We start from the raw sequence: 24,670 nt of genomic DNA on the forward strand, positions 1-24,670 counted from the left end.
ATTGGAGTTGTTGTAAGCCGTCAATTCCACTGCCGAGAATAAGAGTTCTATGCGCTACCTTCGATTGGAGATAAATGGCTTGGGGTCGAGCCACGGTCCCAACTGGTACATAATTTCTCTCTCCTCGTCTTCTACTTCTCTCTGTTTCTCTAGTAGCCAGTTGAGGAACACCATGGAATGTTTAGGACATGCGCTGCATCTTGGAGTTGGGGAAAATGAGCAGGCACGATTTTTTTTTATGATACATGAGAATTCTTAGTTTTTCGGGTGTTGCTTGAGATGGTCTTAGGATTATAGTTTGGACTTCCGTGAACGACAATTCGTTCGTCAATTCTTTTTCTTTCCGGAGATGAGCTTCGATATAGAGGGATCATTGGTCTGTATAACAGACATGGGTAGCTCCATTTTATTCGGTCAACATGGGGGGAGAGTAAAAGGGTGATAATGGGGAGACTTGTCGGATGACGGTGGTGAGGCCAGAGGAGGAGTTATATTGTGGTAAATAGATTGAATCATTTCGTGGAAAAGCCTGGGAAACATGATGTTTACTTTTTTGAAGGGTGGGAAGAGTTGTAATCTATCCACTAGCTAGGCATATATGTACATATAGTTAACTCCAATATTAGGTTATTTCGATTCTTGAAATATTATATATAGCTATCCACTTCATTCAAATATTTATAAGAAAAGGGGGGAACAAAAATTTGATAAATAAGGTCAATATCAACTCAATCCCCTTAAGTGTAGGTGGGATTGAGTTGACAATTTCAATTTATTCATCTAAACAGCTCGTATTTAGGCTGGCTAAATCTAACCTTGATTATGCCAGCATGAATGTAACCTAACCCAGTTGGTGCGCTCTAGTGTGGAGACTCACACCCTGATTCATGTAGGGTGAGAAGTCTTAAATCTTCATCTCGTGAATTTTACACGAAATCAACTAATCAAATCCATTTTTTTCAACAATGTCATTCTTCAATCACCATACAAGTAGGTGTGCACCGGTTCAAGACCAAACCAGACTCAGATCGAATAAAGAGGTAGACCAAAATATGTAAATTTCTGGACTCAGACCAGAATTTTTCCGTCCAGTTTTGGACCTCTTGGATTGAAACTTGTATTTTAAAAAAATATTTTTTTTTATTTTGAACATATATATAAATCTAATAATTTTAACAACAAAATAATATTAAAGGTGATAAAGAGTATGTTTTTAACTTTTTAAATTTCGAATTTTGAGGTTGTTTTTAACTTTTCAACTTGTTTTTTTACTAAAAACATAGAAATAATGGTCCACCGGTCCGGATTAGAATTTTTGGGTTTTTACCGAACCATACCGGAAACCCGAAATGGTTATGCGGATCGAAGATCGGACCAGAATCTTCGATATGTTTCGTTCCAAATAATTTCGATCCGATCTTATTCTTTGCACTGTTCTAACTCCTACATATAAGTACACTAGGTATACCTAGAGCATATATAGAACAATCTCTCACACATGTGCTTTCCACATGAGCACATGGGTGGAAAAAAACTGTTAGAACATAAATTCACACTTGACTGCATGATGCAAATTGTATATGTTTAATAGTTTAATGATGACAAGTTAAAATGCAACATTTTTTGTGGAAATATATGCTACAATAACTGTTAAAAGTTTGTTATGGACTTTTTTGTGGAAATATATCCATCCTGAACTTCTAGTCAACACGCACTAAAGTTCATTTTCATGTTTAGAGAAATGAATATTTTTGCAAGTAAAAAGAGGCAAATGTATTGGAGTGAGGATGTGAGCACAAAATATTGTATTGTCAATTGTTCATGCAACTCGTAACAATATTTAGGTCATTCCTTAATAATATCCATAATCCACCGTATTGATTTATTTTTTTTGTTTCCCTAGATAATATATGTTCTTGAATTATTCTTTTGTTCTTGTCGTTTGGCATCTCCTTATAAATGTTTTCTCTAATTCTATATACATATACAGAAACGTTCACAGAAGCGAAGTTGTGAGAATAGGAGGAGGAAACGCATCAATGCGAAGATGAGAGAGTTACAAATGTTACTTCCCAACTACGAAAAGGTAAAATTATAAACTTATACATTCTCAATTTCTTTTTAGATGCTACACTTTTGAAATTGCATACTGCTAGACAATTTTTGAAGGAAAGAGAGATAGAGAGAAAGAAAAATGGAGACCCATGTAATAGGAGATAGCTAAAAAGGATTTATTTCTCAAAAAAAAAAAAAAGAGATGTATCTAATTTGAAACATCTATTTTTAGAAAGGGTAGCATATACAAAAAGAAACAGAGCAATATTAGCAAAAGAATCCAAATAAAACAGCGAAAGAATCCATCTAAATATCATGATACTACATGTTTTCCCTCTTTTAAGCAATTGAGACAAATTAAAAAATATGTGTGTTAAGATTCGAACTAACAACCTCTCCTTTAAGATATAAATACACTAACCAACTAATCTACAAGCACATATTGATGTTTTTATTGAATGTAGAAGTAATTATCTCTATTACATAAGGGAAGGGGGGAGCAATGGTGTCCTCTTTTGAGCTGACTATTTTGCCCCCCTTTCCTTTCTTAAATCAATGTTTCAAATCTTCAGTAATCTCTATTATGTAAATCAAACTCTTTTCGACCATTGAACCTGATACACAAATTTTTTCCACTTTATTTGAGCACAAACTTTCTTCTACTGTATATTTCTTACTCTCGATAATATATTTGAATAATGATGAACAAATAACTAAAAAAAACCAATGAAACATTGATTTAAGAAAAATATAGTTAAAAATTAATAATAATTATAAATATATTTTCAAATTAAAGTTTTTGTAATACTGATTAATAACTAATTGATAAAATCAAAAAAGTTAACAGGACACGCACGCATAGCGTGCAAAAAATCTAGTGCTTCTTAAGTTGACACACACATTGGACTCCTACATGAATTGACCTATCAAGTAAATGATTAATATATATATATATATATATATATATATATATATTTCCTCGTATTACAAGTTATAATACCTATTAAGTTTCTGTTTACCATAATAGTGATAATAAAATATCACAATCAACTTTGCTGCACTATAAAATTTCTAATGGGTCCATCCAACCTTAATTTATGCTTAGCCTTTTATAAAATAAAAAACACAGTATTACCTATTTGAAGGAGAAATTTGAGAAAATATATTGTAGCTAATTCCACTCAGTTATAGGTAAGAATGGAAATGGAACTAGGGATGGCAAATGGGCGGAGCGGATGCGGATACCCCTAAATCCACACCCACCTCCACCTAAATTTTCCATACCCACCACCTACCCGCCAACCATGGCGGGTACAAGTTTCCATATCCACCTCCGCCCACGTGGGTATAAGGTTATACCCACACCCGCTCCACCACCCAAGTGGATATCCATTACCCACTTATACCCGCCATCACCTAGGTGGATTTTCCACCCGCCCACCTGATTTATTTCTATATATAATCTATCATATAAATTAGTTATTACAAACATCCATTTCAAAGAAAACAAAATACACATTCTTAGTATTCATATTTCTTAATTATTTTTTACAATTTTTTAGATTTATGAACATAATTCTTTATTTTATAAACGGTAAATTAGTAAATATTATACGGGGCGGATGGATATGGGGCGGGGCGGGCGGATATTGGGCGAGGTGGGTGGATTTGGGGCGGATGTGACCTCATATCCACAACCTACCCACCACCCATGGCGGATTTGACTTTTCGTATCCATACCCATCCACTACCCACCAAAGTCATATCCATATCCGCCCCAACTGGGGCGGATGCGGTGCGAAACCCGCCAAATTATACCCACCTGCCATCCCTAAATGGAACGTGCCTTAACTTTATGACTGAAAAAATGATATTACAAACTGTGTCTTGTCGAATTAATTATTTGAAGGACTGATCCATTGTATGATACGAGTTTATGCAGCAGATACCTATTTGTCTTAAATATATAGACACTTTATAAACTTGTATAGGAGTGATTTTATTTAATTAATACAACAAGTTACCCTTTAGGCCTGAGTAACCTTTTGCCCTAGATTAGTCACTTTTACTTCTATACAAGTGACTCGTTTATGGTAAATAATTATTCTTTGTTTAAAAATGACTCATTTTGACGTAAAAGAGTGACCCATTTATCGAAAAGTGAATGATATAGCAATTAATTTATTATACCTCGGTAGTCAATACTAATTGAAAGTTATAAAGTATTGGAGGTCGTCACGTATAATCTAAATGTATATGTTGATATGGGGACATGTAATTCCATTAAATTTTATTAAAAAATAATAAAGTAATTATACGCAATGACCCGGGAATTAGCCCGGGCAACAACTAGTTTTCCCCCAAAACGCATGTAGCTAAAATAAGTTTCACTCCCATGCCCTCCTAATCAAGAAGTGTTATTATTGAATTTTATTTACATATTTAACTAATGGATAATTATGAATAATAATTCAAAAAAAGAGATTGGACTGAAGAAACTCAAAACAAGTTTTCATTATCTTCATCAAGAGAGAGAAGATAGAGAGAACCCGTTCGAGAGAAGAAGAAATAAATTATGTTATTCAAAAGCTAACTAATGATAGAAAGATTTCTACATTTATACAAACTATAGCCAATTAAGGCTATTTTTAGTTCACTTGAAAATTTCTGATCTGAACTTATCTGATCTTATTTGAACTTATTTTTTCTGATCTGATCTGATTACAAGATCTTATCTTTTAGATTTTTCTCAATATATAAGAAAAAATATAGTCATGTGGGTTTGTTTGATTCGTCTCAATGAGTACTTTATTAATATTCAATTATTATAATTTTTACTAATATGTAATGAAAGATATTTAATAGTATAATGGTTTTTAAATATAAGCATGATCTGATCTGAACTCATTTTTTCTGATATGATCTGATCCGAACTTATTTTTTCTGATCTGATCTGATCTGATCTGATTAGATCTGAAATAAGCAAAAATAAGGTGAACTGGACATAGCTAACTCTAAGTACTTTGCTGACTAGGATATTACAAATATATAAATAAATCTTAGAATACATTATATCTAAGTGTGAAGAAGTCATTGTCTAGGAACAATCATTTTCTTTAATAAGTGGGAATAGTTTTCTTAATATTGAAAAATACTCCATCTGTCCATAAAAATCTAAAGACTTGTAGCGACATATACTTTAAGGTGACTAATTGTAGTGTGGTTATTAAATATTATTTTATTTGAAAATTAGATGTCATAAAAGTTGGTGGGGTTTATTTTTACTACAAGAGAGAGAAAGTTGGGTATTAACTTTTTATTGATAAAAACTAAAGGAGTGTAGAAATAATACTATATTAATAGTTAAAACATGTCAAAAATATCCAATTTGAATTATCCAATTTTTTAAAAATCTATTCTTTCGATGAAATAAATTTGACAAGAGCATCAAAATAATATGTTTCAAAATAATATGTTCGATAATAGTTTATAGTTCATACGGTCCCTTAAAAGTTCATTGATAAGCTAATAACAACTAATAATTCATTACAAACTCATAATTTACAATAGAAGGTTCAACAACAGCATAACAAATATTTTCAAATAGATAGCAGGTTCATCTTTACATTAGCAAGTTAGGGTTTAAACTTTTAGGGGAAGCAAAGGGCTGCCAAATCATTTGGGATATTTTTTTTTAAAAAAAAAGCAGTTAAGCCTAATCATAAATAAAAAATATAGGCCCCATTTACTATTCGGTTATTTTGGATTATTTTATCCAAGCACCCTTAATCCAGTCCTTCAATTTTTCATAAAAATTCTATCTGAACATAGTCCGAGCCAATCCGAATCACTAATTTGATATGGATTGGATTGAATTTCATCTTTCTCCAAATAATTTTCACCCCCAAACTGCGATTTTATAAGTGATCAGTAATACATTTTTGATGAAAATAATGAAATTAAGTCCAAAATGTTTTCCATTGACCTTATGTAACCTATATTAATACAAGTACTTACATAGTGAGCATATATTTTATAAACCATTAATTAATAGGGTTACAATATTATCATATTATCATGAGTAAACTAGTTATTAGGCCCGGACTATGTTCCGGGTAAGAAAAAATCCATTTATTAATATATAATTTTATGATAATAACACTAAATACAACTTAGTCTAGTGGTTAAGACTTTGGTATATGTACTTGAGGTCTCGGGATCAAACCCTATACTATGCAATTTCTAAATTTTTTTATTGTACATGGATTACATGAACTGAAAGTCCCTAGGAAGAGCACCACGTGGCACAATTTCTTGTTTATGCACGTCTTTTAATATATTTATATGTAGATGCTATTGTTCCCATTCAAAAACAGTTTAACTTGCAACATTCAAATTTTGATAGTCAACTTTGACCATTAGATTTGATACCAATAAATGAGGAAAATGATAATACTCTGGAATCATATCAATAACTTTTTTGAACTTGTGACTTATGAAATTGAAGATATTAAGGTTATGTTCAGTTCATCTTATTTTTGCTTATTTCATATTAGATTAGATCAGAAAAAATAAGTTTAGATTAGATCAAATAAGTTCAGATCGAATCATGTTTATATTTAAAAACTCATTATTATTATTAATACTATTATTTACTAGTACATTTGTTCAAAAGGTTTTTCTATTATTGTTGTTGTACTTATCAATTATTAATATTGGTAATTATCATTAATCTCGTTGTTATCATTATAAATGTCATTGTTATCATTATTTTAAGTTATTTTGTTGTTATTAAATAATAAAAAATTAAAAGCCATGTGCTAAAAATATAAGATTGGGGCAAAAATAAGAAATATATGAAATATGATAGCTTTAATTCATGACAACGAAACTACTAAGTTCGGATTACATTTCAAAATAAGCTAAGTGCGAGATGCACATTATAAATTTAGATCAGGTATACCTCTTCCTACCGAATTCCAAATCTCTCTAGCTATTTGAAGTTGCACCATATCAATTTCTTTCTTACGCAAGTCATTGAACATATCACAATCTGCTCTACTTGGTGCAATATTTACAGTAGAATTTATGTTTGTCCTCCAACCAACTAACAATTCAATACATGGGAAACCACCATCCATTGATATAGTACAAAAAGAGAAGTCAATTTTTTGAAATGTAAATTTGTCAAGAACAACACTCTGCTCAAGGAAACTCTGTGTTCACAGAGCAAAACATGAGCTTTTGTTTTTTTCAAAAAAAAAATCTGAAAATAATGGAGATAGAATTTTTGCTGAAATAATTTTTTTTTTAAAAAAAACTGAAAATATCAATGTTCATAGCAAATGAGGAGGCTAGGAGAGGTTGCCCGGTGTGCAACATAAAAAAATAAATTAGTTGTAGTACTTAGGTAAAGTTTCATAGTTGTTTGTACATCATATTATATTTTATATGAAAAAAAATGAGTCGAGTCTGCCGACTTCTCAAGTGTGAAACTTTTTTTCTAAGGGAAAGTGTGAAATATTTTAGAAGTGCTCTTACAGATTAATGACTTGGGTTATAGAATTATTTTAGTAAGAATTATTATTATTATGATTGTAATTATTGTTGTTGTTATCATAATAATGATACTAATAATAATTATTAATAATAATAAAAGTTGTGTATAAGTTGTGATAGTAATAAAATGACAATAATAGTAACTATAAATAAGATCTTATAATGTATCGCATAATAATGAATTACAAATTAATAATATATTTTATAATAGATAAGATCTTGTAAATCAGATCAGATCATATCAGAAAAAATTAAGTTCAGATCAGATCAGATCAAAAAAAAAATTTGGATTAGATAAATCAGAAAAAATAAGTTCAAATCAGATAAGATCAGCAGATAAGTTCAGATTAGAAAATTTCAGGTGAAGTAAACATAACCTAGCATACAAGTATTACATTGAAACCACAAAAGTACTACATTGAAACCACAAAAGAAAAACGTTCAAACAGATTTTTTAGAAAACAAGTGAATGTCCTATAAATGTCACTTTTAAGATCCATGGTTACCTTAGAATAATGTTAATTTTCTTAGGAGTTACCTATATCTTAAAATTAAACATCACTGACTCACAACATACAATATCGCCATACATACGCACTATATCTCTTACGAAGTCTTACCGATTATTATTTGACCATCACGAAATTTGCACTGTATATATTTTTTTTTTTAACTATCTAAACCTTTGAAATGAATTTCTAATGGACATTTCATAAAACAGGTTAGAACTGAGAAGCATGGAGATATCCCTCTACAAGAACATGTCACTTTTTCTGGGACTATTAATAGTTTAGGGTTTGTTCATTAATATCATTTTTTATTTCAGTTTTCAGTATTTTTTTTAAAAAATCAAAAATAAAAATATGAAAATCGGAAAATTAATTTCTAGTTTTTTGTTGGCACTTTTCAGAATTGACATGTTTACTATATATAATTATGACTAAGTTTATTATATTTCTTATACCATATGACTTTATATTCATAAAATCAAAAACTGAGAACTAATAAAAATGCTAAACGGACCCTAAGTTGCTAAAATTTGTTCGAGTTGTGTATTAGTTGCTAGGTAGCCATTAGCCATTGATGAATGATGATAAACAACTTAAGAACAAAAATATAATTATCGATTTCATTTGTGTATCTAAATACCATTCCTTTCGTCCCATAATATAGTGTTTATTTTCTTTTTGTCTCACAATGTTGTTGTCTTTTTTAGTTCCACTTTTTTTAATGATTTGCTAAAAATTAGCCACTATCATATAGTTGCTTTTCAGAATCATTTTTTTCTTTTTTATTCAACCCAAAACTTGAATTAGTCATAGGTTCTTTCTGTTGGAGAAAATAAGTGGTAACAAGTAAGTGAGAGTAAACTTGTTTTATTAACTTGATAACCAAAGCAACAAACATACAGAGCTTTTATAAGCTAAATCAAAACAAACTTTACTTGAAAGAAGGGAAACATTATGGGAATAATGGGTGGAATCATGGACCCACTTCCACAACTAATTTACTTGACTACATCCTGCACGTCTAACAAACTACTCAACTAATAAGCTATATGAAGCACTTAGTCAAACACTCCCCCCTTGCTTCAAATATGCAAACTCCAAGAAGCTGTCGAAAATAATAATGCTTAGCTTGAGGAAGAGCCTTCTTTAGAATATCAGCGCCCTGCTCATTGGTTGGACAAAAATGCAACTCAGACTCCCCTTTTGCTGTGAGACTTCAAGCTAGATTTTTGGTCATTCCAATAGTAACTTTGTTATCACAAAAAACTTCAGTTGCATGATCTTGCTTGTGATGGATATCAACCAATAGTCTCCGTAACCACATAGCTTGCTATGCTGCAGAAGTCACATCGACATACTCAGCTTCTGAAAAAGACAAAGGAACAACATCCTGCTTCTTAGAACTCCAAGATATCGCTCCTGATCCTAGACTGAAAACATGACCAGAGGTTCTTTTTCTGTCATCCACACAGCCTGCCCAATCACTGTCACTATACCCAAGTAATCTAAAATTTTGCATCCTTGGAATACAAGATACCAAACTCTACATTTCCTGCAATATAATGGAGCACTCGCTTTGCTGCACCTAGATGTTGCTTTGTAGGCTCATGCATGTACCTTGACAAAACACTCACAGAGTACATGATATCTGAACGTGTGTGTGTCAAATAATTAAGTCCACCAATCAGACTCCTGTAATAAGTTGCAGCTGCAGGTTGTGTACCATCTTCAAGCTGAAACTTATCACTAGAATTCATGGGGGTAGCTGCAACCTTGCAATTTTACATCCCAACCCTGAAGAGAAGATCTTTTGCATACCTTCTTTGTGAAACAAAATTTTCATCATCTGCCTGTTTCACTTCAAGACCAAGAAAGTATTGTAATCTCCCTAAATCTGACATCTCAAACTCACTTTGCATGCAAGACTTAAATTCAGAAACAAGAGTTTCAGACCCGAAATAAATCATGTCGTCAACATAAATGCAGACAAATAAGAAATCATTGTTATCATTCTTTTTCACATACGAAGTTGGTTCATTTTCACTCCTTACAAACCCATTCCCCAAAAAATTAGAGTCAATTATCTTGTACCACGCTCTCGGTGCTTGTTTAAGCCCATAAAGGGCCTTCTTAAGCTTGTACACCTTTTCTTCCTTGTCATTAACAACAAATCCTCAGGTTGTGACACATAAGCTTCTTCTTCTAGTTCCCCATTTAAAAACAGATTTCACATCAAATTGATAAACAAGAAGATTCATTTTGGCAGCTAGACATAAAATAGTTCTCACCGTTTCAAAACGAGCCACCGGTGAGAACATTTCATCAGATTCAATACCTTGATGTTGAGCATATCCTTTCGCCACGAGCTTAGCTTTGAATTTATGAATGCTTCCGCCAGCATGATGCTTGATTTTGAAAACCCATTTTAAACCAATGGTTTTTTTCCTTCCGCTAAATCAACCAATTCCCATGTCTGATTGTGCTCGATTGCTCGTACTTTTCTGTCATTACAACCTCCCATTCTTCATTGTCAAGCGCTTCTTCAAAAGAAGTTGGTTCTGTGACATATAATGCAAAAGAACATGACCCATAAATGTCTTGCAATGATCTGAATTTTCTAGGAGGAGTTTCACTGGCTGAATCCGGTACTGCCGTGTTCAAAGGGAAGGATCTTGCCCTACTAGAAGGAGTTGGGCCACTACTTGCAACTGGTGATGCGGTAGGGCTCTTTGCAGGGGAACTTCGAGAGTCAGTTTCAAGTGTACTCCCACCAACAAGTTTGTCATAGTTTGGCAACGGAAAAGTTGAACTTACAAGATCAGAGTTAAAGTTCCATCTGCATCTTCATTAAACACAACATCCTTGCTAATCAAAACTTTGCCACTCAAAGGATTATAGAACTTATATGCTTTGGATTTAGTACTATATCCCACAAAGATACATTTTACTGATTTTTCACCAAGCTTTTTGCGAAATTGAGAATTCACCAAAGCATAAGCTATACATCCAAAAACACGTAAATGGCTTACCTTGGGCTTGTTACCGCTCCATGCTTCATATGGAATTATGTTGTAGACCACCTTAATAGGAGATATTAAGGATATAGATTGATGTAGCGACGACCTCTCCCCATAAATGCTTCGAAACACTTCTTGCACTCATCATGCTTCTTGTCATCTCTACAATTGTGCGATTTTTTCGTTCTGCAATCCCGTTCTGTTGTGGTGTGCGATGTATTATGAGGTCTCGATGAATGCCATTGTTCTCACAGTATGTATTGAACTCATCTGACACAAAATCTCCACCTCGATTGGTGCGAAGTGTCTTGATCTGACACCCACTTTGTTTCTCTACCAGGGACTTGAACTTTTTAAAGTAGTCAGATGTCTCAGATTTGTATTTCAGAAAATATACCTAGCACATCCGACTATAATCATTCACAAACAACAAAAAATATCGAGCATCACCCAAGGACTCAACTGAAATAGGACCACAAAGGTCAGCATAAACTAATTCTAGGCGCTTTGAAGCTCTCCTAGCCTTGCCATAGGAAAAGAACGTCTACTTTGTTATCCATTACCACACCCCTCACAAAAACTGAGATTACTAATTTCAGGCAACCCGACAACCATTTCTTTATTGCCTGACAATTGTAATCCTTTAACATTCAAATGCCCACATCTTAAATGCTACAAATCGTCTCCAGAACATTATGTTGCTACTAGTGCATGATTTTGACAGACATCAAGTGAAAACATTCTGTTTGAGGTCATATTTACGTTAAAACATTTTTTGCCATACTTCTTTTCATGAATGCTACAAGACTTATCATCAAACATAATTGAATAACCACTAATCATCAATTGTCCCACACTCAACAAATTATGAGCCAAACAAAGAACGTATTGCACATCTTTGAGTAATTTGACATTACCTGGAGAGGATCTCATGACAAAGGTACCTCTTCCTTCAACCTGAATTGGTTTGTCATTTCCGAGCCGAACTTCAAATTTTTTCAACTCGTCAAGTTCCTTGAACATAGATTTTGTGCCGCACATATTTGGAGCAGCCAATATCTATGAACCACACATCATTGAGCCCAATGTCAAGTGTCGAATGAGCCATAAACAAATTGCTCTCCTCCTCTAATTGCTCAGTGAAGTTGGCTTGGTTGTCTTCTCGTTGTTTCTTCCAACATTCAACTTCTTTGTGCCCATTCTTTTTACAATAATGGCATATAATGTGGCTTTTGCTTTGACGTTGATCACCAAAAGTCCACGACCTCCGGTATTGCTACAACCTCGTCCCCGAAAGCCACCTTGTCCTCTGCCACGACCTCCAGAATTTGGAAAGTTTCCCTTACAGGAAGGCTCACCTGAAAGGCTTTTTCTTCCACCTTTTCACTAGACCTACCCGTCCTATCTTCATAGGCTAACAAGGAGCTCATCAATTCATCAAAGGTGCAGGTAGTGAAATCTTTGGTTTCCTCAATTGCAGAGATTAGAGGATTAAATTAGGAGAGTAAGGTTCTCAAAACCTTCTTGACAACGGTGGCTTCAGTTATTGTTTCATCATATGACCTCATTGAATTACCAATTACCAGACACTTTATAAAGATACTCTTGAACTAAACTTTTTCTCTTTCATCTCCAACAATTCAAAACTACGGCAAAGAGTTTGTAACTTAACGGTGACTACCATCTTATCACCAAGATACTCTTGTTTGAGAATATCCCAAGCTTGTTTAGACGTGGTTGCTGCAGCAATTCGTGAGAAGATGTTGTCGTCAAGCGCTTGTTGGATGAAGAACAAGGCTTTGGCGTCCTTCTTGCAATTGTCTCGTAACAACTGATCAGGTTTTCATTTTTAGGCTCCAAATTGGTAATTTTCTCCCTTAAAAATTGGAATTAAGGGATTAAAGGTGGGGTTGGTTCCATTTGCTGACATGATTGGGCGTAAGATAGAAAGAAATTCACTCAATTTGCTGAATGTTTTTTTTGTTTGTTTCACAGCCCTTACCGTGTTTTGCTCTCACACTAGAAAAAAGAAATAAAGGCAAGGTTGGTTTGGGGTGGGGATTGTTTTGTTTGGTTTCTCTCACCTACTTTACCAATTTGAGAAATATGAAAGAGACTTGCAATGGTTGACTTCCTAAGCTGGCTCTAGATACCAAAATTGTTGGAGAAAATAATTAAGTGGTAACAAGTAAGTGAGAGTAAACTTGTTTTATTAACTTGATAATCAAAGCAACAAACATAAAGAGCTTTTATAAGCTAAACCAAAACAAACTTTACTTGAAAGAAGGAAAATATTGTGGGAATAATGGGTGGAATCATGGACCCACTTCCACAACTAATTTACTTGACTACATCCTACACGTCTAACAAGCAACTCAACTAATCTCTATTATATATAAGCCAAGGGAGGAGGTGTGGTATCCTCTTTTGAAGTGACTAAAATATCCTTTAATAATTTAAAATAATATTTTTCTTTTTATAAAAAATTGAAATACGAGAATCAATAAAATTTGCCATATGAATGAAATATGCAATACCATTAATAACTTGACAAACTAGACTGACACAATCAATTTAAGAAATTAATTAGAATCTTCAACCAAAAATAGTTAGCAATATATCGTGATAACATAATATTTCATATTTTTTTTTGAAAGAAAAGGGATTTCATTAATATTTCGCCAAACGGCACTTACAAGTCATTTTTGAAAAACATAAAATTCTAATAGAAATACATATCACCCTAGAAATGTAAACATCGCAGATTTGACTTAATTTTGCCTTAATAAAAATCTTCATCTGAATCAATGCAATCTGTGAGTTCGCTCTGGTTCGGCATACGATCTGCAGATGCGGAAATTTTGGGATGAACGTATTCCAATAGTCTTCCATAATTTTACAAAAATTGTGAAACCCTAATTCTTCATGTTGAGTCTCGAACTTCAACAAATGAAAATAATTTCTCATACCTAAAAACAAAAGAACCATACTCATAACTCCCATAGAGGAGAAGGAGATTTCCAAAACAGAAACTAAAAACCCCATAAAAGGGTTTGAGAAAATCTCATAAAGAGATACTAATTTATTGAACAAAACAAGAAAATGAACTAAAAACTGAAAATAAAAGGGGAAAGTGGGCTTACCATGGATGAAAACATCCATGGCAGCCCCCTAATTGATGAAGAAGGGGTAAGGGAGGCTAGGGTTTTAGAGAGAGAAAAGGAGAGAGGAGGCTAGGTTTTTTAGTGAGCTTTATGAAATTAGGGGTGAATAAAGTTCATAATATTTCATATTTACAAAGTTCAAATAATATGGTTTATTAAAATCTATAATTGTTAAAGAACTATACTAAAGTCGCTGAAAAGAAAATTAGTAAATCATCGACCAAATTTTACAGTGACGGTATTGAACAGTTAAAAATCATTCACCTTTAATTTAAAAACATAATAACATCTACAAAAGAACCTCAATAATTTACATCACTATCAAAATAATTTTAGATAAAAAAACATGTTCATTTGTATATAACTACATAAGATTGTCGATGCACGCATCGCGTGTATATGCAACGACTAGTAAGCTATAAACTAGGGATTGACTAATATTGAAGCACTATAGGCTATTTTAGTTCACCTGAAATTTTCTGATCTGAACTTATCTGATTTGATCTGAACTTATTTTTTCTGATATGATCTGATCTAATCTGAACTGATTTGATCTGATTACAAGATCTTATCTTTTAGATTTTTCTCAATATATACGAAAAAATGTAGTCATGTGGGGTCTTGTTTGATTCGTCTCAATGAGTACTTTATTAATATTCAATTATTATAATTTTTACTAATATGTAATGAAAGATATAATGGATTTTAAATATAAGCATGATCTGATATGATCTGATCTGAACTTAATTTTTCTGATCTGATCTGATCTGATCTGATTAGATCTGAAATAAGCAAAAATAAGGTGAACTGAACATAGCCTTAGTCAAACACTTTCACCAATTATTCTTACTCTCAATTCTTTTTTCCTAAAATCAGTTTTTTCCCACAATAGTACTAATTTTTTATCATTTAATTCATGTTCACTTACTTTAATTATTATGATAAAAAAAAAATACGCACTATATTAAAGGATGTAGGGGAGTAGAAGCTTGAAAAACGAATGCACAAATGATGCTTACCTCAAGGAGCATAATTAAATCAGCACGGGCATGAGAGTCGGGAGTACGCTATTTAGCAGATTCACCTAAGTCTAGAACAACAGTAAAGTGGCTGCCCAATTTGCTAGACCCAATTGTCTTGTAATGACTAATATAACAAAAAATTGTAAGAACAGGGGAAAGAACAACACTTTGGCATGTAATGCTACATTACAACTTTTTCTTGTTAGACCCAATTAATCAATGTTTTGCAATATTTAGTGCATTTGCTTTTCCATCTTGCTCAATATCCAAAACTCTCATATGACACATGTTGTTGTAAGCTTGAAATAGCGAGAGGATCATATTAAAGTATATTTAGGAGTTATTTAAGTAGAAGAGATATCAGATAGTATTTAGGAGTTATCTAAATATAAAGTAGAGACATAATAGGATAAGGAACAAGGTGAGTTAGTTTACTATATCAGGAGGTGCTAGGTTGTAGCACAACTTATGAGATTAGGAGTTTAAGTTTTGAGTAATTTTCTTTAATAATAAGAGAGGTATTCTTATTAAGCGTGTGTGTGAATAATCTCGCAATTCTACACGTGGTATCAGAGCTTCCGAGAAGTCGATCACAATAGAATCGACCATGGAAGACAAAGAAGAGCATGAGGTGGCAATCAAAGCTAAAGAGATCGGACCTTTGTCCATTAAGTGTCCAATGTTAAATAGCACAAATTACACAGTTTGGTATATGCGTATGAAGGTGGCACTCAAGGTTCACAAAGTGTGGGAAACCATTGATCCGGGAACAAAGGATGAGGACAAGAACAACATGGCCGTAGCCCTGTTATTCCAATTTATACCCGAGGCACTGATTTTGCAGGTTGGAGATCTTGAAACTTCAAAAAGAGTCTGGGATGCTATAAAGGCGAGACATGTTGGAGCTGATCGAGAAAAAGAGGTTAGATTACAAACCTTAATGGTCGAGTTCGATAGATTAAAGATGAAAGATACCGATAAAATTGACGACTTTGTTGGTAAGATCTCAGACGTCTCCTCAAAGTCTGTTGCTTTGGGAGAAACTATTGAGAAACAAAACTGGTTAAGAAGTTTCTTAAGAGTTTACCAAGAAAAAGATATATATCACATTGTTGCATCTATTGAACAAGTTCTCGATCTAAAAACTACAAGCTTTGAAGATATTGTTGGGAGATTAAAAGCCTATGAAGAAAGAATCAGTGAGGAAGAAGTAGAAGATCAAACTGAGAACGATGATCAAGGTAAACTCATGTATACCAACACAGATTCGCGACAGTATTCTCAGGAAAACTATGGAGGCAACAGAGGAAGAGGGCGAAGGGGTCGTTCTCAATGAAGAGGAAGAGGACGTGGACGATATGGGAGTTACCAAAGACAAGACAAAGAATCTATAATATGCTATCGTTGTGATAAGAAAGGTCACTATGCCTCAGAATACCCAGATAGATTACTTAAACTCCAAGAAGCCATGGAGAAGAAAGAAGACGACACTCAAGAGGCAGATAAATTAATAATGCATGAGGTGATGCATCTCGATGAACAAAAGGTGCAACCAAGCAAGTTTGAAGAAGAACTAGACACAAAGGATGTATGGTATCTCGATAATGGTGCAAGTAACCACATGTGTGGTCACCGTGAGTTCTTCCTGAGCATTGATGAAACAGTCAGGGGCAAAGTAAGATTTGGAGATGATTCCCGTGTCGATATAAAAGGCAAAGGATCAATTCGATTCTTGTTTAAAACTGGTGAAAAGAAGATCCTGAACAACATATACTATATACCAGAGTTGTGAAGCAACATAATAAGCCTTGGTCAAGCCACAAAAGTAGGATGTGAAGTAAGTATGAAAGAAGATCAATTGATGCTCTATAATTGATTGAGTCAATTATTGGTGAAGACAACCAGATCAAAGAATCGTCTGTACAAGGTCATACTGGAAGTAAAAAGCAACAAGTGTTTACAGTTGACAACATCCACTGAGTCATCAAAGTGGCATGCAAGAATAGGGGATGTTAACTTGGAGACAATGAAACTAATGATCAACAACGAGGTAGTAATAGGTACACAAAAGTTGTAGTAGAAAAGGAAACGTGTGAGTCATGCCTTCGTGGGAAACAAACAAGGCAATCATTTCCTCAAGCCACCTCCTATCGAGCAACTCAAGCACTCGAGCTTATTCATGGGGATCTATGTGGCCCCATCACACCTTGTTCTCCAGCTCACAAGAAGTACGTATTCGTGCTTGTTGATGACTACTCATGCTACATGTGGACAATTCTGTTGAAGGAGAAGAGTGAAGCCCTTGATAAATTCAATAGCTTCAAGACACTTGCTGAACAAGAGACGAGAACCGTAATCAAAACGTTCCGAACTGACAGGGGTGGAGAATTTACGTCTCACGAGTTTCAAGCTTACTGTGACAAATATGGCATCAAAAGACACTTGACTGCACCATATTCACCACAACAAAATGGGGTAGTGCAAAGACGCAATCGAACACTCTTGGAGATGACTAGGTGTATATTAAAGCATAAGGGCTTACCAAACTATCTATGGGGAGAGGCTGTGAGGCATTCTACATATTTAATTAATAGAGTTGCGATGAGAACTCTAGTTCGCAAACTCCATACGAAGTACTTAAGGGGAAGAAACCTAACCTTGAACACTTTAGAGTATTTGGCTGCATCGGATATACAAGGACAGAAGCTATAGGAAGGAAGAAGCTAGATGATAGATCAAAGAAATTGGTATACCTAGGGATAGAACCGGATTCAAAGGCTTATCGCCTATTTGATCCATTAACGTTGAGAATAATCGTAAGTCGTGATGTAATATTTGATGAAGATAAAGGATGAAATTGGAACAATGCTGAGGGAGAAGCAAGTAGAGTCCCTGGAAGTTTTATCGTCGATTTGGAAGAGTTTGGTTATAGAGGCATAAGTGAGAATGAAGGTGCTATAGAGATCGAAGAGGTCGATTACAATGAAGGTGGTGATGATGACAACACTCGAGTTGTCGACACTCGAGCTGTGAGTGATAACGAAGAAAACCCAGACAGAGAGCTTGGTTCTGAAGTAGGAAGCCCTGATCATGGGCTGAATGGGAATCTTAATGGTGCCCAAGTTCCGATAAGAAGGTCGGAAAGAATGAGTGTGAAACCGGCATATTTGAACGATTATGTTTGTCTTACGGAATTTGAGTGTGAACGTCTTCTTGTTTTGGTCAATGAGGAACCTTGGGACTTTAGTGAAGCAAGGAACAGTAAGCATTGGGTAAAGGCTTGTGAAGATGAGCTTTCATCTATAACCAAGAATAAGACGTGGAACCTGGTTGATCTACCGCTTGGAGCCAAGGCAATCGGGCTGAAATGGGTGTTCAAAATAAAACGTAATCCCGATAATAGTATCAATAAATACAAAGCAATATTAGTCGCGAAAGGGTACGTACAAAGACTTGGTATTGATTGTGAAGAAGTCTTTGCTCCTGTAGCACGCATTGATACAATCAGATTCATCATTGCTCTAGCTGCCTCAAATGGTTGGGAGATACATCATCTTGATGTAAAAACTACGTTTCCGCATGGAGAATTGAAGGAAGTAGCGTATGTCACCCAATCAGAAGGGTTTGAGATCAAAGGAAGTGAAAATAAAGTATACAAACTGAACAGAGCACTTTATGATTTAAAACAAGCACCAAGAGCTTGGAATGAGAAATTGAACAAGGTTCTTAAAGAGTTAGACTTTAATAAGTGTTCCAAGGAACCATCACTCTATAGAAAAGAGGAGAAAGGACACCTTTTGGTGGTAGCAGTGTATATAGATGATCTTTTGGTTACGGGTTCAACTCTTGATATAGTGTTCAAATTTAAGAAAGAAATGGCAACAAAGTTTGAGATGAGTGACCTTGGGAAGCTAACGTACTATCTTGGAATTGAAGTACTTCAACATAGGGATGGTATAACGTTAAAACAGGAGAAATATGCATCTAAGGTTCTGGAAGAAGCTCGAATGAATGAGTGCAATATAACTCAAGTGCCTATGGATGTCAATGTGAAATTATCAAAGAGGCTTGAAGAACATTGCATTAATGAAAGGAATTACAGGAAAAGTATTGGGTGTCTCCGATACTTACTTCACACACGACCTGATCTTTCTTTCAGTGTTGGTGTTCTTAGTCGATACATGCAAGAACCAAAGGAGTCCCATGGAGCAGCCCCGAAACAAGTGTTAAGGTACCTGCGAGGAACTCTGTCCTATGGACTTGTTTTTAAGCGATCTAATGGTTGTGGTTCAGGACTAGTAAGGTATAGTGACAACAGCCACAATGTTGATGTGGATGATGGGAAGAGCACAACTGGTCATATATTCTACTTTGATGAGTGTCCTATCACGTGGTGTTCTCAAAAGCAAGAAACAGTAGCACTCTCCTCTTGTGAAGCAGAATTTATGGCTGCTACGGAAGCTGCAAAACAAGCTATCTCGCTTCAAGAGCTATTTGCTGAAGTAACTGGTAGAGAATATGAAAGGGTGACTATTCGAGTTGACAACAAATCTGCTATAGCTCTTACCAAGAACCCAGTGTTCCATGGACGCAGTAAACATATACACACGAGGTATCACTTTATCCGTGAGTGTGTTGAGAATGAACAAGTGAAGGTTGAACACATCCCTGGTAATATGCAAAAAGCTGACATCTTGACAAAAGCCCTCGGAAAAACCAGATTCAAAGAAATGAGGAGTCTTATTGGAGTTCAAGATGTGAAGGACGATGAGTTCAAGATTAAGGGGGAGAATGTGGTTGTAAGCTTGAAATAGCGAGAGGATCAGATTAAAGTATATTTAGGAGTTATCTAAGTATATGAGATATCAGATAGAAGAGATATCATATAGTATTTAGGAGTTATCTAAATATAAAGTAGAGACATAATAGGATAAGGAATAAGGTGAGTTAGTTTACTATATAAGGAGGTGCTAGGTTGTAGCACAACTTATGAGATTAGGAGTTTAAGTATTGAGTAATTTTCTTTAATAATAAGAGAGGTATTCTTATTAAGCGTGTGTGTGAATAATCTCGCAATTCTACAACACAGACTTACAATAAGTTATCGACTATGGTAATATTATTATTTTAAATATATTACTTAAGTCTGCCCTGGTAAAGACTTGCAGTTTTAAATACATGAGCTATTGTAGTACTTGTGTCTCATATATGGATATTTTGAATTATAAAAAGAAAGTATTATACAAAATAAATAATCAATGGAAGTTGTTTTACTTAAGTGAATATTGAATGTATGTATACCTAATACTTTGTATGGTTAGAAGCAAGTCTTTTCTAAAACAATGTCTATCTTAGCCACATCAAACCTTTCTCATACTAATTGATAAAAAAAATATACCTTGAAATTATCATTAATTCAAATATTCTAAGGAATTTTTGATTTTTTTTTTATTTTTACAAAATTTTAGATATATTGTAAATGGATCTTGTTTTAAAGTTTTTTTTGAACTTCTTTTCAGTTGGTACAGAATCTAATACACTTTATAAATATGTGCAACATGTTGACTTTTATACATGCCAATACGATACTTTGATGACAGTCAATATCTTTAACTATCGATTAGTAGAATTTACAAAAAAAATCAAATTAAAAATTTGAAATACATTATGAGTCTAATACAAGAATATCTTACTTCCTCTGTTTTTTTTAGTTTACTCACTTCGTTTTGATGGAGAATCAAGGAGGAAGTCCAAAAGTATGAGATAAATTGAAAAGGTGGAGAGAGAAACTGAAAGTGTGAGAGATTAACATATTAAAAAGGGAATGACATGGGTGGAAAAATAGGAGAAAGTGAAATTGGACATGTTACCAAGAACAGAAAAGAAAACATTGTATACATTATAAAGAAGACCAAAAATAAGTGTGTAGATTAAAAAGAAATGCGGGGAGTATATGATATTTTTTTTCATATATTAGGTTTATAATGCGTCAAAGTTAGGGAATAATACAAAATTTCAAATATTGCATGTATTTAGAAATGGAAGTACGTAGACGTTTTCTGAAGTATATATTAAAATTTATAATAATCAATTTACTGTATTTAAGTATTTGATTGTAAGCCATTTATAAATTTCTAAATATAGTATAAATGGATAATTTTTGAAGTATATGTTAAAAGTTATAATCAATTTACTATAGTTAAGTATTTTATGCCAAATGAAACTATATTTCTTCTTATCTTAAATTCTATATGTACTTTTAACTCCCTACAACTCTATATACATTTAGAAATTAATGACTCGACACTATTAGCTAGCGCGAGAAATGGTATCTAACGAGGATGTCATATGTCATGACCTCTTGCGTTACAATTTGGACTCGGGTGTATATATTAGTTAAGTTATCTTGCTATGATATAATTTAGATTTGTTAACTTGCTAACTTGATATGTGTGATAAATTATTGGCAATAATAACTTCCTACTTAATGTAATGTACAATACTTTGCTAGCAATTGTGATTTCCTGCTTGCTATCAAATACTCCACATTTTTTCCCTAACAATAATAATACTTTTTGATATCAAATGCATTTTTTTCTTTTTTATTTTAATTTATTATTGCAATTATATTCCTAATACTCAATTCTAATAGTACTTCTGTAAGGACTATTGCGAAAACGTAGCAAGAAATAATATAAACAGATTAAATGAGGAAAAATTAAAGCAACGGCAAACGGAAATTTATTGTGGAAAAACTCTCCTTGACACGTAGAAGAAATACCACCAAAATTTCATTAACCTCTCTCAAGCACTATATCTAGAAACCTTAAAGTTTAATTATCACTCCCATATCTGATGAACATATATATATGTACAACATAATGATGCCAAATCCCCCTATACATATATAGAGGATGAAATCTTATCCCAACTAGACTTACGAAACTAATTATTTATCTTTCTAATACAATTAACAAATTATTATGAAATAAAAATATTTTCAAAAGAATCATGACGTAACAAGACTAGAAAATAGTTGAAAACATGTTGAAATCCGCGGGCGCGGGTTTCACCCCTAGAACTTGCTAATTCATCTAAAAAGATTCCTCTAACTCCCAAAAACTTACAACTCGTCTTGCGTGTGGCCGCACGCGCGTGTCTGTCAGCCAGCCAGCTCATCTTCAAAAGGTCATATCTCACTCGTTTCTTATCGGAAACGAGCGTCTGAACAAGTGTTGGAAAGATATCGAGCCAAATTTTAATATCCAACTTGAATTTTCCAAATATACTGAGTGAATTGGGATATATGATCTCAACCTTCAAAATTCGATTGAAGAAATTGCTATCGTTGAAGGCGAATTGAATCCAAAGTCGGATTCGTAACGTGAAGGTCGAAGATCATCGTTACTAGTTGAAGCCGAATTGATCGGAATTTTTGACTTCGCTAACTCTATATTTGATTGTTTCATCTAAGATCTTAGATGAAATTCACGCAAACCCTAACAATTCGTATTTTGCTTCGCCATGGATGTCAGTGAAGTTCGCCATGGACGGCCACCGCCAAACTCGTCGAAGGCGGCAAACTCGTCTTCATGTATTTTTCTTCGGCATGGATGTCAGCATGTTTCTCATTGAACGAAGATGGAGCGTATCTCGTTGAACGAAGATGGAGCATTTCTCATTGAAAGAAGATGGAGCGTGTTGCTTCGCCATGGTGTGAGGACGAAAGAGATGACAGAGGTCGACGAAGGAGAGAGGTCGACGGATGAGAGGGTCGAAGGATGAGAGTTTGAAATAGGGGATAGGGTGAGAGAGAGTCAGAATCTGAAAAAGGATGAGAGGCGTGAGAGAGATTTTGAATGAGGAGATAGGTGTGAGGATGAGCGCTAAAAATCCTAAGTTGTAATGAGCTTGTAAGGGATATTGTTGCGGTTCCTTTAAGAAGCCGCAACAATAGATTAAAATATTATTGCAGCAATAGATCTGGTCAAAAGTCAACTTAAGTTTGAAAATCGTCCCGTTGAAATTCTATATTTTATCTTTTCTTTTGACGTGGTTTATTGCAGCGTATGGGTAAAACCGCAACAATACCACCATCAATAAGCAAAAAGTGAAACAAAATGGGCTTAATTACTTACGTGAACAACATGGAGTTACTCATATCAACTTCATGGCAACCTTCTCACCTTCTCTCAGATCAACTTCAAATCACACACCTAAATCAGTCGTGACATCATCAATGTCTCTCTCGACGACGACCAAACCCAGGATTATCTCTCCCATCTCAAAACCCAGCTCCACTACTTCCGTCTCCGGCCATGTTATCTTTTGGTTCATAAACATTCCGCTATTGTTACTTTTCAAATATTTCTCTCTCCTCCTATCGTTCTTGACATTTTTAGAGTTTTGTTTGAAAAATTAGCCTATGGGCTTATTATATGGGGGCGACTATAATGAAATGTTATAGATGTGAATATGTGACCGGTCACATATAAGAATTTTTGTATTTCTCTAGACCTTTTTAATTGTATTAGAGTACTATTAAGCTTGCATAACTAACAACTTTGTGTATTTCGGAATAAATGGCATTTTTTTTAAGCCACGACATTGTTCTTAAATTTTACCGACATATTTGCTATCATATTATGATTATGAATTATCATTCATGAGACTGAAAAAGGTTTTTGTGTAATAATGTTGCAGAGTGACCATGTGTCCATACTCGACCATGCCATCGAGTCCATCAAATCCTTGAAGTCTCAAGTTGAAGTAATATTAACAGCATGTTCTTTCCAGTATGAGTATTTTTATTCCTTGATTATCTGCAACTCAGGCTTCGGCTCATTTTCTCATCATAATCTTGAACTTTTTTTTTTTTTTTTTTTGAGGGGAATCATAATCTTGAACCTAGGTTCAAGCCTTCGAGTGCTCAACAAATTATGTTTTATCTCTATTATATAAAAGAAGGGAGGAGCTTAATGTCCCCTTATAAATTTACTGAATTGCCCGGTAAATCAACTATTACCAAAAAAAGGAATCAGAGTTAAGCTCAAATATAACATTAAAAAAATCAACTTAAATGTTGAATGCAATCAAGTTATAATTGAACCACCAAAATGAAAAACATTGACTATAAGATTATATCAATCAAATATCTTATAATTAATTCACAAACACAATGAAGTGTTATATCAAAATGAAATTAATCAATTAACAAAGTGAAATGATTTATCTAACACAAAAGACTATGTTAATACATCATACAAAATTCCAAAAATAATTCACTTAATACTCTTTTATCTTTCATCAAATTTAATTTTAAAAACTCTAAAGAAAGAATAAGT

At 33.8% G+C, this 24,670-nt stretch overlaps 1 protein-coding gene across 2 annotated transcripts in view; it reads left to right on the forward strand.

Moving 5' to 3' along the window:
• Positions 1-24,670, forward strand: part of LOC104895901 (transcription factor PIF1) — a 44,379-nt gene that overhangs the window by 15,580 nt on the left and 4,129 nt on the right. The window contains exons 3-4 of one of the 2 annotated variants that reach the window (XM_048646549.2): positions 1,991-2,086; positions 24,030-24,095. In XM_048646549.2, the coding sequence (XP_048502506.1) occupies positions 1,991-2,086; positions 24,030-24,095 (162 nt within the window). Of the gene's footprint in view, positions 1-1,990; positions 2,087-8,335; positions 8,576-24,029; positions 24,096-24,670 lie in introns of those variants that run through there. The other variant, XM_048646551.1, reaches the window with a different exon arrangement.

The sequence above is a fragment of the Beta vulgaris genome, chromosome 6 (genome assembly GCF_026745355.1).
Source record: "Beta vulgaris subsp. vulgaris cultivar EL10 chromosome 6, EL10.2, whole genome shotgun sequence".
Classification (NCBI taxonomy): Eukaryota; Viridiplantae; Streptophyta; class Magnoliopsida; order Caryophyllales; family Amaranthaceae; genus Beta; species Beta vulgaris.